This window comes from Felis catus, chromosome D2 (assembly GCF_018350175.1).
Source record: "Felis catus isolate Fca126 chromosome D2, F.catus_Fca126_mat1.0, whole genome shotgun sequence".
In the NCBI taxonomy this organism is placed as follows: Eukaryota; Metazoa; Chordata; class Mammalia; order Carnivora; family Felidae; genus Felis; species Felis catus.
In genome coordinates this window covers 11,204,398-11,220,234 of record NC_058378.1, presented here as the reverse complement: position 1 = coordinate 11,220,234, position 15,837 = coordinate 11,204,398, and the positions used below count along the sequence as shown (strand labels likewise).

General features: G+C 39.9%; 1 protein-coding gene across 9 annotated transcripts in view; it reads left to right on the top strand.

Annotated features, from left to right (window-relative positions):
* Positions 1-15,837, top strand: part of RYR2 (ryanodine receptor 2) — a 757,942-nt gene that overhangs the window by 692,899 nt on the left and 49,206 nt on the right. For all 9 annotated transcript variants that reach the window (XM_023240368.2, XM_023240367.2, XM_023240360.2 and 6 more), the window contains 3 exons: positions 856-936; positions 1,673-1,761; positions 3,843-3,971. In XM_023240368.2, coding sequence (XP_023096136.2) covers positions 856-936; positions 1,673-1,761; positions 3,843-3,971 — 299 coding nt within the window. The remainder of the gene's footprint in view (positions 1-855; positions 937-1,672; positions 1,762-3,842; positions 3,972-15,837) is intronic.

Sequence of the window (15,837 nt, the reverse complement as noted above, 5' to 3'; positions counted from 1 at the left end):
CTTGTGACCAAGATACATTTTGATTAAAATGTAGGTAAAATATCTGAACCCTTTTCTGAGGTGTTTACCCCACAAATATATTAGTTTTTAATGATTCCGAGTAACTTCTATGGCTATGAGATAACCTTCTTTTCACCTTTTGGTTGGAGTGACTCATACAGCATGAGCCACCAAAGCCTTTCATTTGGTTTGATATGTAGAATTAGGTCTGTTCGCTAGTTCTGTCTCCTCTGAAAGTAAAGTTCCAACCATTGGCATGTCTGTATCGGATTTCTGAAGTCTTTACTTTTTTAAATCCCTTAGGCAAGCTAACGAGATAGTTAATTGAAATGAATCAAACATTTTCTAGTCATTTACAATTTTCACAAGATCCTTTATTCATTAAATAGAAGAAGCTCTCGGTCCTGTTTTATATATGCAATGAATGCCTTTGCATTGAAATAATTGGTGGTTCTCTGGGAGCAAAGTAGATTTCACCTTGGCATTTGTAAGAGATGTGGACATCATTCCTATACACACCTTACAAAAAAACAAACAAACAAAAAAACCAAAACCAAAAAAAGGAAGTTTAAATCTTCAGGTTGTTTCTAAAATGTTGCCAAACCCATGCTGCTACTTTTAACAGAGAGAAATATGAGTTTTAAGATTCAAATGTTCTTTTCTGACAAAGAAAAAGTGCATCTATCTGCCAAGCGCATGATCGTACAAGCTTCAGATAGACGAGTGGCTATGATTTGTGACTGTTTTTGGTTCAGAACGATGCTAGATCAACATGCAAGTTTTCTGGAGGTGGGGAAAGAAAGGGCGGGACCAGCGAGGATAGTTGATCATGTCTGATCTCTGGATTTTCTGCAGGAGAAAAGGTTCTCCAAGATGACGAGTTCACGTGTGACCTCTTCCGTTTCCTCCAGCTGCTTTGTGAGGGACACAACTCAGGTTCGTGAGACCCCAGACTCTATGACGGTACCAAGGAGGAAGCAGTTTGAAGCCAGTAGAGACAGGGGCCCGCACGTTCCAATTACGCCTTGTCCCTGAGTCCACAAACATTCTAGAGTATTCCTCCGTATGCTCAGTATACACTGTGGCATTTTATGCATTGCATCCCTACTCTCAAAGTCCTTTGCTGGCCGCACCACTTAATTCCTAACACTTGTTTTTCTGTTAAATCAGGTGAAAAAAGATACGAGGTCTACAGAGAGCTGTATGGGTTTATTCCTTCCTACCCCTTCTCTTTAACTGGGGAATCAACTTCATAGTATCACTTAGCATAACATATTTCCCTTTGTTGTTTATATAACAAGCTCTCTCCCAGACTTGTGCATCTGTGAAGGTAGGAACTGTTATCTTAATTTTATCTTTGTTTCCCCAGCACTCAGGAACAAATGATTACTGAATGCATAGTTCAATTACTCTTTCCTAAACGGCAAAACTCCTTCCGGGGATGCCCAGGGCTGCAGGGCTAGCAATCAGGAAACAGACGTCAGCACCCACTTAGACAGAAATTGGAAATTGGTACTCTCTGAAGCACCGAGATGTTTTGGGGGTGCTCCCTTGAAGCACTACTCTTAGCCACAGCAATTTTGCCGGAGGCCTCAGTTGCTTTTGGAGTTATTCGGATAACTCATTCAAAACTTTTGACTCAGCTTTAGTCACTCCTTTTGATCTTCCATAGATTTTCAAAATTATCTGAGAACTCAGACTGGCAATAACACAACTGTCAACATCATCATCTCTACCGTAGACTACCTACTCAGAGTCCAGGTATGTCGGCTTCTCTTAGTGACGAGTGAAGGGGGTTGGTGAGTGGATGTGATGTGGTGGAGTTATTAAACCGACATGTTTTAATGCATCGTGATTGTTGACCAAACAGAATTTTTTGAGATCTTTTGCCTCTGACCACAATCTTTCACCAAGTTTTAGGGGGGACCTGCCTCTGTTGTCTTTGCCTCCGATCCTGACTCCTACTTTGCTCATGATTTTCTTTCTGTAAGTGGGAATTTCTTTTCCCCCTTATGTTTTTTAGCTTGATGGCACTTTAAATTCATGTGGTTTTGGAAAGTACTTACATACTCTGCTCCTTCTTGTAAAGTTGATAGAGAAATTAGGAAGAATATTTGAAATATTTTTAGGAATGCGAAAGAAAGGCTTTCAAAGTACCCACGATGTACTTACATTTGACAGGTAGTTCTTTTTAGCTGTCCCAGTACTTGAATTAATTTTAAAATCCAGCTTAACACTCCATCAGGTAAAAATCTCTGTGATATTGTAGTCATCTTTCACACATTGGTGAAACTGAATCTGAAGGTGTAGGCCTACCTAGGTAATGAGAGCTCTGTACAATTTTTATTTCCCTCGTTTTGTTTACAAGAGTAACCAGATAGAGTTCTTTAAAACCTACATGTTCAAACTTACAGTTTCTCCCTTAATCTTTTGAGTATGTAAAAGCACAACCCTTTTTTTTTTAACTGAGAGCTTCCATTTTTGAAGCAAATACAAGAAATATTGCTGAAAACTTATTTGTGATTTTTAAAATCATGTCTTGAAATCCAGATGCAATTTACATGCTAGACTAAATTGTGTTATTCCCGGGGCCTTTCGTGGCTCAGTCGGTTAAGCGTCTGACTTTGGCTCAGGTCGTGATCTCATGGTTGTGAGTTTGAGCCCCACATCAGGCTTTATGCTGTCAGCGCAGAGCCTGCTTCGGATCCTCTGTCCGCCACTCTCTCTGCTCCTCCCATCCGTACTGGTTCTCAGAATAAAATAAATAAACTAAAAAAAAAAAAAATAAATAAGTTTTATTATTCCTTTAGCCAACTAAAATTCCTTCCAAATGTAAGTTATTATTGAAAACATCCCATTCAGAAAGATTGATCTTGTTTAAGGGTGCCTAGGCGGTTCAGTTGGTTAAGCATCTGACTTCAGCTCAGGTCATGATCCCATGGTTCAAGAGTTCGAGCCCCGTATCAGGTTCTGGGCTGACAGTTCAGAGCCTGCAGCCTGCTTTGGATTCTGTGTCTCCCTCTCTCTCTCTGTCCTTCACCTGCTCGTGCTCTGCCTTTCTGTCTCTCTGTCTCTCTCTCAAAAATAAACACAAAAAAAAAATTTAAAAAAAAAGAAGATTGATCTTGTTTAGATGTTTGTTTATATCTGTCCTGTCTGTGTTTGTAAGTAGTCCAACCAGTTTCTTGAGGGGCATTTATAAGAGCAAGGAACATTTTGGAGTTCTCATGAGGAAACGTTAGTGAACTTTGTTGGAAAAAAAAAGGAGGTCAGACGTCTGTAACCCCAAAAACATCCAGGACTTGTCTAATGTTTGTACTTACATAAAATTACATAAAATTAATTTAGCTTTGCTCAGTAGATAAATATGCATTAATCTTATGACTCCTTATGTCTGTGAAATTCAAAGTCATCAAAGACAGAGTCATTATCTCAAGCTAAGTTTTCTGCTTTTTAAAAAAAATTTTTTTTTCAACGTTTTTATTTATTTTTGGGACAGAGAGAGACAGAGCATGAACGGGGGAGGGGCAGAGAGAGAGGGAGACACAGAATCGGAAACAGGCTCCAGGCTCCGAGCCATCAGCCCAGAGCCCGACGCGGGGCTCGAACTCACGGACCGCGAGATCGTGACCTGGCTGAAGTCGGACGCTTAACCGACTGCGCCACCCAGGCGCCCCAAGTTTTCTGCTTTTTATCTCTAGTTGTTATCTCTGCCTCGGGAAGACATTGCCACATTTTCTGTTTAGGAAAATCATTGAGAATAGTATTTACTTCACGGATATTTTTGTTTGCTTCCAAATAGCTTTAGAATGTGTCTTGATCCTATCATCCCTCTTTTGCAGGAATCCATTAGTGATTTCTATTGGTATTACTCTGGGAAAGATGTTATTGATGAACAAGGACAACGGAATTTCTCCAAAGCAATTCAAGTAGCAAAACAAGTCTTTAACACGCTCACAGAGTATATTCAGGTAAACATTTAAATGTTTCTGCTGTTTCAAGAAGAAAAAGAGTCAACTTGTTACCATTAAATGCCATGGAGAAATGCGATACGCCAATTTTCCTGCCGTCATTCACATTCGCTATTGACCTTTCACATAGATTCTTAACCAATGACAATTAAATATCAGGTTGAGGTGTGAATTTATATGGCATGAACTTGCCTTGCCATTCGGCAGACTGAGTTATTATTAACTCCTTTCAGGGGTGAACCAGGATGGGGACTCTGTGGTATCTCTAGGGCCTGGTGTATATTAAGCACTCAATAAATATTAAAGAAGGGAGGGAGAAAGGACAGAGCAGTAAACTACTCTTTATTGTATTCCAACAAAAATGAGGAAGGACTTTCATAGAAACCTTATATAAAAGAGAATGTGTTCAAGACTTCACTATGGAAGGAGTCCAAATGTCCATCACCAAACAAATGGATAAAGAAGATGTGTTATATATCAGATATACTACTCGGTAATGAAAAAGAATGAAATCTCACCATTTGCAACAATATGGATGGAACTAGAGGGTATTATGCTAAGTGAAATAAGTCAGAGAAAGATAAATATCATACGATTTCGCTCATATGTGGAATTTGAGAAAAACAACAGGTAAACATAGGGGAAGGGAAGGAAAAATAAGATAAAAACAGAGAGGGAGACAAACCATAAAAGACTCTTAAATACAGAGAACAAACTGAGGGTTGCTGGAGGGGAACAGTATGTGGGGGAAAGGGTTAAATGGGTGACAGACATTAAGGGGGGCACTTTTCGGGATGAGCGCTGGTGTCCTATGTAAGAGATGAATCACTGGGTTCTACTCTTAGCATACTGTATGTTAACTAACTTGAATTTAGAAAAAAAGAAAAAAGAAAAAAAAATTAAAAAAGAAACCATTCAAAAAAGCCAACAACTTCATTTTAGTACATATGTATGTGTGTGTGAAGGCACATACACACACATACATATAAAATCATATAATAATGTATGTTACAGGTAGAACTCCAATAACCATGAAGAAAATACCTTTTTGGGGGGGGCACCTGGGTGGCTCAGTCGGTTGAGCATACGACTTTGGCTCAGGTCATAATCTCACAGTTTTGTGGGTTCGAGCCTCGCGTCAGGCTCTGTGCTGACAGCTCGGAGCCTGGAGCCTGCTTCGGATTTTGTGTCTCCTTCTCTCTCTGCCCCTCCCCCACTTTGTCTCACTCTGTTTCTTAAAAATAAATAAATGTTAAAAAAAATTTTTTTTTAAATACCTTTTTTTTTTTTAAACATCAATTCATTTTATGTTCTTCTTAGGCTAAATTCCTAGTCTTGACCTGCAGATTTTTAAAAGATTTTATAAAATTTTGTTTTTTTCAACCGGGGGAAACTTTATTATTATCTAGGGGACCAGTCAGTCATCTTTCCTTTCAGTGTTCTGTCTCCATGGCCAGTTTGACTCTGAATCAGTCAGTCTGTTTGAAGTACCATGTGCCAAGGATAAATCAGGAGGAATAAACTTAGGTTGTGTCATTAGACTAAACATAATCTTGCGACAGAAAGAAGTTAAGTGAAAATGAAAGATGGTACCCCAGAGCCTTGCATAGCTACCGGTGTTTATAGAATGACTGAGTACAAGAACACGGCGGGGCCAAGTGAAGCCAACCGAGCTAATGTCGGACACTTAACCGACTGAGCCACCCAGGCACCCCCAAAAGCAAAATTTTAAATCTGTTTCAGCCCCTCACATTCACATTCCCTTGTCTTCCCTGGCTTCCACTATTGCCTTCATATTCTCATTATTCTCATCCACGCCTAGAAAAGTATCAATACAGCATTCCGTGTCAGTTTTCTTGATTAAAATATAATAGTTATCTGATAACATGAGCAAGCCAAGGGACTTTTTAGGAAGCTAATAAAATGGTTTCTAAGTAACATATGGAACTTAAATGCCTTTTAGGTGGAGAGTGAGCGTTTCCTGGTTTCCAATATAGGTGAGATTCCTGAATTTATATAAAACAAGAAGAATCCATTAACCTCTCAGTATGTGCAAAACTGTTTTTTTTAATTGAGCTAGACTTGACAAAACATTAAGTTGGTTTCAGGCATACAACATAATAATTTGATATCTGTATATATTGCAAAACGATCGCTGCAATAAGTCTGGTTAACATCTGGCACCATGCATAGTCCTAGAGTTTCTTTCCTTATGAGGAGAAAATTTAAGATTTACTCTCATAGCAACTTTTGGATATGTAATACAGCATTGTTAACTATTGTCGCCGTGTTGGACATTCCAGTCCCTAGATTTATTTATTTTATAACTGAAGGTTTGTACCTCTTGGTTCCCTGTACCCATTTCATGTCTCCCCCACCACCACCACCTCTGCCAACTAGCCGTCTGTTCTGTGTGTTTAGGAGCATGTTCTTTTGTTTATTTTTACGTTCTACATATAAATGAGATCATACGTGAATTGCCTTTCTCGGTCTGACTGACTTCACTCAGCGCAATGCCCTCAAGGTCCATCCGTGTTGCAAATGGCAAGATTCTTTTTTTTAATGGCTGAATAATATTCCATTATGTGTGTCTGTGTATGTGTGTGTACCGCATATCACATTTTCTGTCTCCATTCATCCATCAGTAGACACTTAGGTTGTTTCCATATGTTGGCTGTTGTAAGTAGTGCCGCAGTGGACATAGGATGGCATGTATGGTTTATGTTTTGGAGTTAGTGCTTTCATTTTCTTCGGGCAAATACCCAGAAGTGGAATTACTGGGTTATCTGGTAATTCTGTTTTAATTTTTTGAGGAAGGTCCGTAGTGTTTTCTGTAGTGACTGCACCAATCCCACTAACAATATACAAGGAGTCTCTTTTCTCGACACCCTTCCCGATGCTTGTTATTTCTTATATTTTTTATAATAGCCGTCCTAAAAGGTGTGAGGTAGTATTGCATTGTGGTTTCTATTTACATTTCCCCAATGATTAATGATGTTGAGCATCTTTTAATGTACCTGCTGGCCATCTGTATGTCTTTTAAAAAAAAATGTTTTTAAAAACATTTTTAAATTTTTTTTTAACATTTTTTAATTTTTGAGACAGAGAGAGACAGAGCATGAATGGGGGGAGGGCCGGAGAGAGAGGGAGACACAGAATCTGAAGCAGGCTCCAGGCTCTGAGCTGTCGGCACAGAGCCTGATGCGGGGCTCGAACAAGTCGGACGCTCAACCGACTGAGCCACCCAGGCGCCCCTTAAAAACATTTTTTTTTAATTTTTTTTCAACGTTTATTTATTTTTAGGACAGAGAGAGACAGAGCATGAACGGGGGAGGGGCAGAGAGAGAGGGGGACACAGAATCGGAAACAGGCTCCAGGCTCCGAGCCATCAGCCCAGAGCCTGACGTGGGGCTTGAACTCCCGGACCGCGAGATCGTGACCTGGCTGAAGTCGGACGCTTAACCGACTGCGCCACCCAGGCGCCCCTGCCTTAAAAACATTTTTAAATCTGCTCACGTTTTAATCAGATTATTTTTTACTGTTGTATGAGTTTTTATATATTTTGGTCATTAACCCCTGATTTACATATATTTTCTCCCATTCATTATGTCCTTGCCTTTTCATTTTGTTGATAATTCCCTTTGCTGTGGTGAAGCCGTTTAGTTTGATGTAGTCCCATTTGTTTCTTTTTGCTTTCGTGGCCTTTATATTTGGTGTCAAATCCAGAAAAATTATTGCCACTATTTTTTCTTTAAAGAGTTTTATGATTTTCAGGTCTTCCATTCAAGTCTTTAATGCATTTTGACTTAAGTCTTGTATATGGTGTAGGAAGGTAGTCCAATTTCATTCTTCTATAGGTGGCATATGTTGTTTTCGCAACACAATGTATGGAAGAGGTTGTCCTTTCCCATTGTATATTTTGGCTTTTTATCATAAATTAATTGACCACATACGTGTGGGTTTATTTCTGGGCTCTCTTCTGTTCTCTTGATCTATAGGTCTGTTTTTATGCCAGTACAATCCTGGTTTTATTACTATAGCTTGTAGTATAGTTTGAAATAGGGAGCGTGATGCCCCCTGATTTCACAAGATGGCTTTGGCTAGTCAGGATCTTTTATGGTTCCGTGCAAATTTTAGGATTACTCTCTTTCATGAAAAATGCCACTGGAATTTTGATAGGCATTGCATTGAATCAATAGATTGCTTTGGGGAGTATGGACATTTTAACAATATTAATTCTTTCAATCCATGAGCATGGAATATCTTTGCATCTATTTGTGTCCTATTCAGTTTCTTTCATCAACGTATTCTAGTTATCACTGTACAAGTCTTTTACCTGCTTGGTTAAATTTATTCCAAGGTATTTTATTCTTTTGATGCAATTGTAAATGGGATTGTTTCTCTACTTTCTCTTTCTGGTAGTTTATTATTAGTTGATACGAATACAAAATTTCTGTATACTGATTTTGTATCCTGCAGCTTTCCTGAATTGATTTATTAGTTCTAACCATATTTTGGTGGACTATTTAGGATTTTCTATATCCAGTATCCTGTCCCCATGCAAATAGTAATAGTTTTACTTCTTTCTTTTTAATTTGGCTGTCTTTTATTTCTCTTGCATAATTGCTTTGTCTGAGGCTTCCAATACTACATTGAATAAAGATGGTGAGAGTTGGGCACCTGGGTGGCCGGTTGGTTAAGTGTCCAACTCTTGATTTCAGCTCAGGTCATGATCTTGCAGTTCATGAGTTCTAGCCCTACATCAGGCTCAGTGCTGACAGTGCAGAGCCTGCTTGGGATTCTTTCTCTCCCCTCTTTCTCTCTGCCCTTACCTTATGCTGCCTCTCAAAATAAATAAATAAGCTCAAGAAATGTTTAAAAAGTGGTGAGAATGGGCATTCTTGACTTATTTCTGACCTTAGAAGAAAAGCTTTCTGTTTTTCATCATTAAAAAAATATTTGCTGTGACCTTGTCATCTTTGACCTTTATTATGTTAAGGTACATTCCTTCTATACCCACTTTGTTGAGAACTTTTATCATAAGTGGATGTTGAAGTCCATCAAATACTTTTTCTGCATCTGTTTAGATGATCATATGATTTTTATCCTTCATGTTATGAATGTGGTGTATCACATTGAATGATATACAGATGTTCAAACATCCATTGCATCCTGGGAATAAATCCTTCTTCATCACAGTGTATGGTCTTTTCAATGTATCGTTGAATTCAAATTGCTTAAATTTGTTGAGGACCTTTGCATCTATGTTCATTGGGGATATTGGCCTGTAATTTTCTTTTCTTGCTGTGTCCCTGTATGGTTATGTTATCAGGGTAATTCTGGCTTCATAAAATGATTTTGGAAGTATTCCTTCCTCTTCTATTTTTTTTGGAAGAGTTTCAGAAAAATTAGTGTTAATTCTTCTTTGAATATTTGGTAGAATTACCAAGGAAGCCATCTGGTCCTGGACTTTCATTTATAGGGAGTTTTCAAATAACTGATTCAATCCCCTTATTGTTAATATGTCTATTCATATTTTATATTTTTTCATGATTTCGTCTTGCAAGGTTGTTTGCTTCTACAGACATTTTATCCATTTCTTCTAGGTTGTCTGGTTTGTTGGAGAATAATTGTTCATAGTAGGCTTACTGTCTTTTGTATTTCTGGGGTATCAGTTCTAACATCTTCTCTTTCGTTTCTGATTTTATGTGAGTCTTCTCTCTTTTCTTCTTAGTAAGTATAGCTAAAGGTGTGCCATTTTGTATATCTTTTCAAAGAACCAGTTCTTGTCTCCATTGATCATTTTTATTGTCTTTTTAGTCTCTATTTCATTTCTTTTTGCTCTGATCTTTGTTATTTACTTCTACTAACTTTGGGCTTCAGTTGTTCTATTTCTTGTTCAATGAGATGTAAAATTTCGTTGTTTATTGAGATTTTTCTTGAAGTAGGCATCTATCACGATAAATCAGTTAAGCATCCTACTCAGTTTTGACTCAGGTCATGATCTCATGGTTGTGAGATCAAGACCCACGTCAGGTTCTGTGCTGACAGTGCAGAGCCTTCTTGGGATTCTCTCTCTCCCTCTCTCTCAGCCCTTCTCCTGCTTGAGATCTCTCTTAAAATAAATAAATAAACTTTAAAAAAAGAACTGCTTTTCTTCTGTACTCCATAATTTTTGTTACTATATTACTATTTTCTATTTTCTAAAGATATTTTTTAATTTATCTCTTATTTATTCATTGGCTCATTGATTTTTCAGAAGCATGTTGTTTAATCTCCACATATTTATGAATTTTCCAGTTCTCTTCTTGTAATCGATTTCTCGTTTCATACCATTGTGGTCAGGAAATATGCTTGATACATTTCAGTATTCAGTCTTTCTTAAATTTGTTAAGACTTGTTTTGTGACCTAATAAATATATGATCCATCCTGGAGAATTCCATGTACAAGTAAGAAAAATATACATTCTGTTGCTTTTAGAGAGAATTTTTTGTACATATTTGTCAAAGTGGTCTGTTTTAATGTGTTGTTTCAAGCTGATGTTTCCTTATGGATTTTATATATGGGTAATCTATGGATATAAATGTGATATTAAAGTTCCTTGCTATTATTATACTGCTGTCTATTTCTTAACTTAAATCTGTTATTATTTTCTCTATTTAGATGTTCCTATGTTGGGTGAATAAATATTTACAAATATTATATCCCCTTGTTGAATTGACCCCTTTATCATTATATAATGACCTTTTTCTCTTTACAGTCTTTGTTTCAAAGTCTGTTTTTCTAATATAGACATAGATACCAAGCTTGCTTTTGGTTTCCATTTGCAAGAAATATCTTTTTTCCATCCCGTCATTTTCCATCTGTGTGTCTGTATGTCTGAAGTAAGTCTCTTGTAGGCAATATAGGAGTGGGTCTTGTTTATTAATCCATTCATCAATTTGTGTGCTTTGATTAGATATTTTGATTCAATTATATGGTTAGATAATTTAGTATGTTTACATTTAAAGTAATTGCTGATAGGTATGTAGTGATTGCTATTTCATTCATTGTTTCTTGGCTTTTTGTTTTTTCTTCTTTTCTTCCTCCTTTGTTTATTGTTGTTTCATGACTTTCTTTAGTGGTATGCTTTGATTCCTTCCTCATTATCTTTTTTACATATTTACTATAGGTTTTGCTGGGTGGTTACCATGAAGCTTACATATAGCAACTTCTATTTATAGCAGTGTATTATTTTTTTTTATTTTTTATTTTTTAGTGTTTATATTTGAGAGAGAGAGAGAGAGGGAGACACAGAATTCAAAGCAGGTTCCAGGCTCTGAGCTATCAGTACAGAGTTCGATGTAGGGTTCAAACCCACACACCATGAGATCATGACCAGAGTCGAAGTTGGATACTTAACCAACTGAACCACTCAGGTGCCCAACAGTTTATTATTTTAAGTTTATTTATTTATTTTGAGAGAGAGTGTGCACATGCAAAAGTGGGGGAGGGACAGAGAGTCAGGGAGAGATAGAGAATTCCAAGCAGTGTCACTGTTGGAGTCACTGTCAATGTGGAGCCCAACACGGGGCTTGAACTCATGAACCACAAGATACGACCTGAGCTGGAGTCAGATGCTTAACTGACTGAGTCACCCAGGCACCCCATAATAGTCTATTTTAAGTTGATAACAACTTAAGTTTGAACACATTATGGAGCTGTACGTTTTTATTCTCCCCACCCCTCATGCTTTAAGTTCTTGACATCACAGTTTACATCTTTTTATCTTGTATATCCCTTAACTGATTATTGTCATTACAGTTATTTTTACTACTTTTGTCTTTAAAACTTTATGCTAGCTTTATTAGTGATTAATCCACGATGTTTGCTATGTATTTACCTTTACTAGTGAGATTGATACTTGTATATGATTTTTTTATTGCTAATTAGCACCCTTTCTTTTCAGCCCAAAGCAGTCCCTTTAACATTTTTTGGAAGGCTAGTTTAGTGTTGATTATTTCCTTAAGCTTTTGCTTGTTTGGAAAACTCTTGATCTCTCCTTCAATTCTGGATGACAGCTTGACCAGATAGAGTATTCTTGGTTGAAATTCCTTCTGGTCTGTGAAGTTTCTGCTGAAAAAAATTGCTGATAGTTTGGGAGTTTCCTTTTATGTAACAAGTTGTTATTCTGTTGCTACTTTGAAGAGTCTCTCCTTGGCTTTAACTTTTGACATTTTAATTATAATGTGTCTAGGTCTCTTTGGGCCCTTATTTGGTTACTTTCCCAAGGCTATGGAAGTTATCTGCAGTTATTTCTTCAAATAAGTTGTCTGCCCTTTCTCTTCTGTTTCTGGGACCCCTGAGATGCAAATAATATTTGGCTTGCTGTTGTCCCAGAAGTCCCTTAAGCTTTCTTCACTCTTTTTCATTCTTTTCATTTTTGTTATTCTGGAGTTTGCTCCACCTGGTCCCCTGTTGAACCCCTCTTGTGTATTTTTCAGCTGGGTGAGTGTATTCTTCAGCTCTGTGATTTCTGTTTGGAACTTTCTTACATTTTCTTTCTTTGTTGAATTTCTCACTCTGTCCATTTCCCCCCCTTGATTTTGGGGAGCATCTTAATGACCATTCCTTTGACCACTATATTGTTTCATTAATATTTTTTTTCTGAGGTTTTAGCTTGTTCTTTCATTTGGAATATATTCCTCTGTTTCTTCATTTTTCTTGATTGTGTTGGTTTCTTTGCATCAGGTGAAACAGCCATCCCTCCTAGTCTTGAAGGAATGGCCCCCCTTTAGGAGATGAACTTTATCGTTCAACCTTACGCTAGCTCTTGGTTGTGTCTCAAACCATTTTAATTGTCCAAGCAATCTATTCTGTCTGAATAACTTAGAGTAGTTGAGGGTGTGCAAGACCAGTCAGTGTCCCAAAGGGGAAGATCTTAGCCCCTGGAGTCAGGCTGAGTGGAAGCTAGACCCTCAGGCAGCAGCTTTTAAAAAAAAAGCAAATATATACAGTCCTATGGGATTATAAACATAAACCCTGCTGGCCCCAGAGCAAGGCAATCTGGGAGCAAGGCAGTTGTAAAACTCGGGGTACCAGATGAGTGTACATGTTCCTTTCTGGGAGATGCCACTGAGCTGTAGTGAGGCAGAGGGCGGGGGACACAGTGATGGCATCCCTCAGCCCGTGTTCCCTGAGAATAGCTTCATGGCCCCTAGATGCGTGCGAAACCTGAAGCATGCCCCTAAGGTGAAAGCTCCAGGACTAGCAAGTAGGTGTTTTTCACAGAAGGACTGGAGGTGTGTTTCTGTCCACTCTCTGCAGTACTTGGGGGTCATGGCCTGGCCAGAACTCTTTCCCCACTTACTACGGTCCCAGGGGACCCAGGAACATAAGCCACCCTGCTCCCCAGAGCCTAGTAATCCAGGGGGGTCCCGTGGGAAGCAGGTCACACAAACCAGGTACCCCACATAGAAATTAGGGTGTGAGGCATATATAAGATCTCCCCTCTGAGAGACGCTGGTGCCCTGGAATATGGCAGAAGGAGAATGCGAAGGTAATGCCTGCTTTTCGAGGTCTCTGGAGGGATTTACCGTCAGTCTTTAGTTTGTTCATGGGAAGCCTGCCCCCTCAGGCTGCAGCTGTGCTGAGAAGCTGATAGACCTCTTTCACAGAAGGATTGAGCTCCTGGGTCTGTCCCGGCTTGCTGTGGCGGCTTCTAAGAACTCTTACATCATTGGTTACAGTCCCGTGGACTGTGAGCTTCAGCCTCACTGGCCGCCAGAGCCAGGCAATGTAGACTTGTTCCCTGCCAGCAGCCACAAAAATCAGGGCACCAGAGAAGACTGTAAGCTTCTTGACGTAAGATACCAGTTTGCCGGATGGAGCGAGGGAGAGGGAGAGCACAAAGTGTGTGTTCACCGGCCGTCCTTCCCAGAGAGGAGCTCCATAGGCCCCTGTCCGTGCGCCACACCAGAAACCTGCCCCCAGGCCCCAACACCTGCACAAACACGTAAGCCTCTTTCTCAGAAAGACGGATGGAGTGCTTGGCTGGCTCCGTCAGTTGTGCATCTGACTGTTGCTCGCAGCTCAGGCCATGATCTCCGCTTGCGTGGATTTGAGCCCTGGGTCAGGCTCTGCGCTGAGAGTGTGGAGCCTGCTTGGGATTCTCTCTCCCTCCCTCTCTCTCTCTGCCTATTCCCTGCTCACACACTGTCTCAAAATAAATAAATAAACATTGAAAAAAAAAATAAAAGAAAGACCAGGGGTGTATTTCTATCTGCTGTCGGTGCGGTACCCTAGGAGTGATGGGGGGTGGTCTGCTAAGAACCGCCTGTGTGATTGTTACAGTCTCAGGGGACCCAGGCTCACAAGTCTACAGATGTGTGCAGAAGCTCCCTTCTGGAGATACTGCTGCTCCCAAGCACAGCAAAGGAAAAACACATAGGCCTCAGTGGCTGGAGTGAGGCGGAGGGGGAGTGTAAATATGGCACACGCAAAAAAAAAAAAAAAAAAAAAAAAGAAAAAAACAGGAGAAGGAGAAGAAAAAGAAAAATGGAGCCGACTGGCTTTAGTCAAGCACTGGGAGAGCATGGAAGAGAGAGCCCACAAAGTGGAGAACAGAGATGGTGCCTGCTGGCATTAGTGAGACAGCGGAAAAACAGGAAGACGGCACCCAGCAGCCTCCACCCCTGGAGAATATCCCAGCGGGCCCCTGCCCCTCAGACCCACGCTTTAAAATCGGGAAATGCGTCTCTGTCACATGAAGTCTGGATGCTTTACAAAGGGCACCTTCTGCGCTGGGCGCTGGGGTGGGTGAGTCGACACAAGGGCACCTTATCAGCCTTTCTTTCCTTAAGTTCACCACAGCCCCATAGGTCTGGCGGGCGGGAAACCCATTGGTCTTAAAAGCCAGATGTTTGTGGGGCTCCTTTCTCAGGTATTGGTCCTAATTGGGCTGCCCCACGGGGGGTACAATCGCTTTGTTCCTCAGGGAGAACCTCCAGGGTTGGAGATTTCTTCCAGTTGTTGGGTGTCCTACCTGGGGTGGAGTTTGTGACGAGATCGCTCAGACTTTCCTGCCTCCTACCACGTGCTTTCTTTTTCTTTTTTAAATTTAAAAAAATTTTTTTAATGTTTTAATTTTATTTTTGAGAGGGAGAGAGAGAGAGTGTGTGTGTGAGGGGGGGAGGGACAGAGAGAGAGGGAGACACAGAACCTGAAGCAGGCTCCAGGCTCTGAGCTGTCAGTACAGAGCCCTATGCGGGGCTCGAACTCATAGACCGCGAGATCATGACCTGAACCGAAGTCGGACGCTCAACCGACTGAGCCACCCAGGCGCCCCCTCTTATGTCACATCTTCACAGAACCCCAAACTGGAACCCCAAACTTCATTCTAATTTGTTCATGTCACAGAGAACATTCTATTTGAGCATTTCAGAGATAAAGTAGCTTGGTTTATTATGGCTTGTTCATTTTTTAATTTCTTATTAGTCCTAGTTTACGTGGCATTTTTATATAATTTAATCATTTCTGAATTATATGTTTTAGTAAAAGTTATTTTGTAATACTTCTGGATATACAGAAAAGTTGCAAAGAAAAAGTGGAGAGTGGGGTGCCTGGGTGGCTCAGTTGGTGAAGCGTTCAACTCTTGATCTCCGCTCAGGTCATGATTTCACAGTTTATGGGATCGATCCCCGTGTCTGGCTCTGCACTGACAGGGCAGACCCTGCTTGGTATTCTCTCTTTCTCTCTCTCTGCCCCTCCCCTGGTCGCACCCTCTCTCAAAAATAAATGCATAAGTAAACATCAAAAAACAAAAATAGAGTCTGCACGTGAGATTCACCTGCCTCTCCCTAACATTGACATTTTATATAACTATGA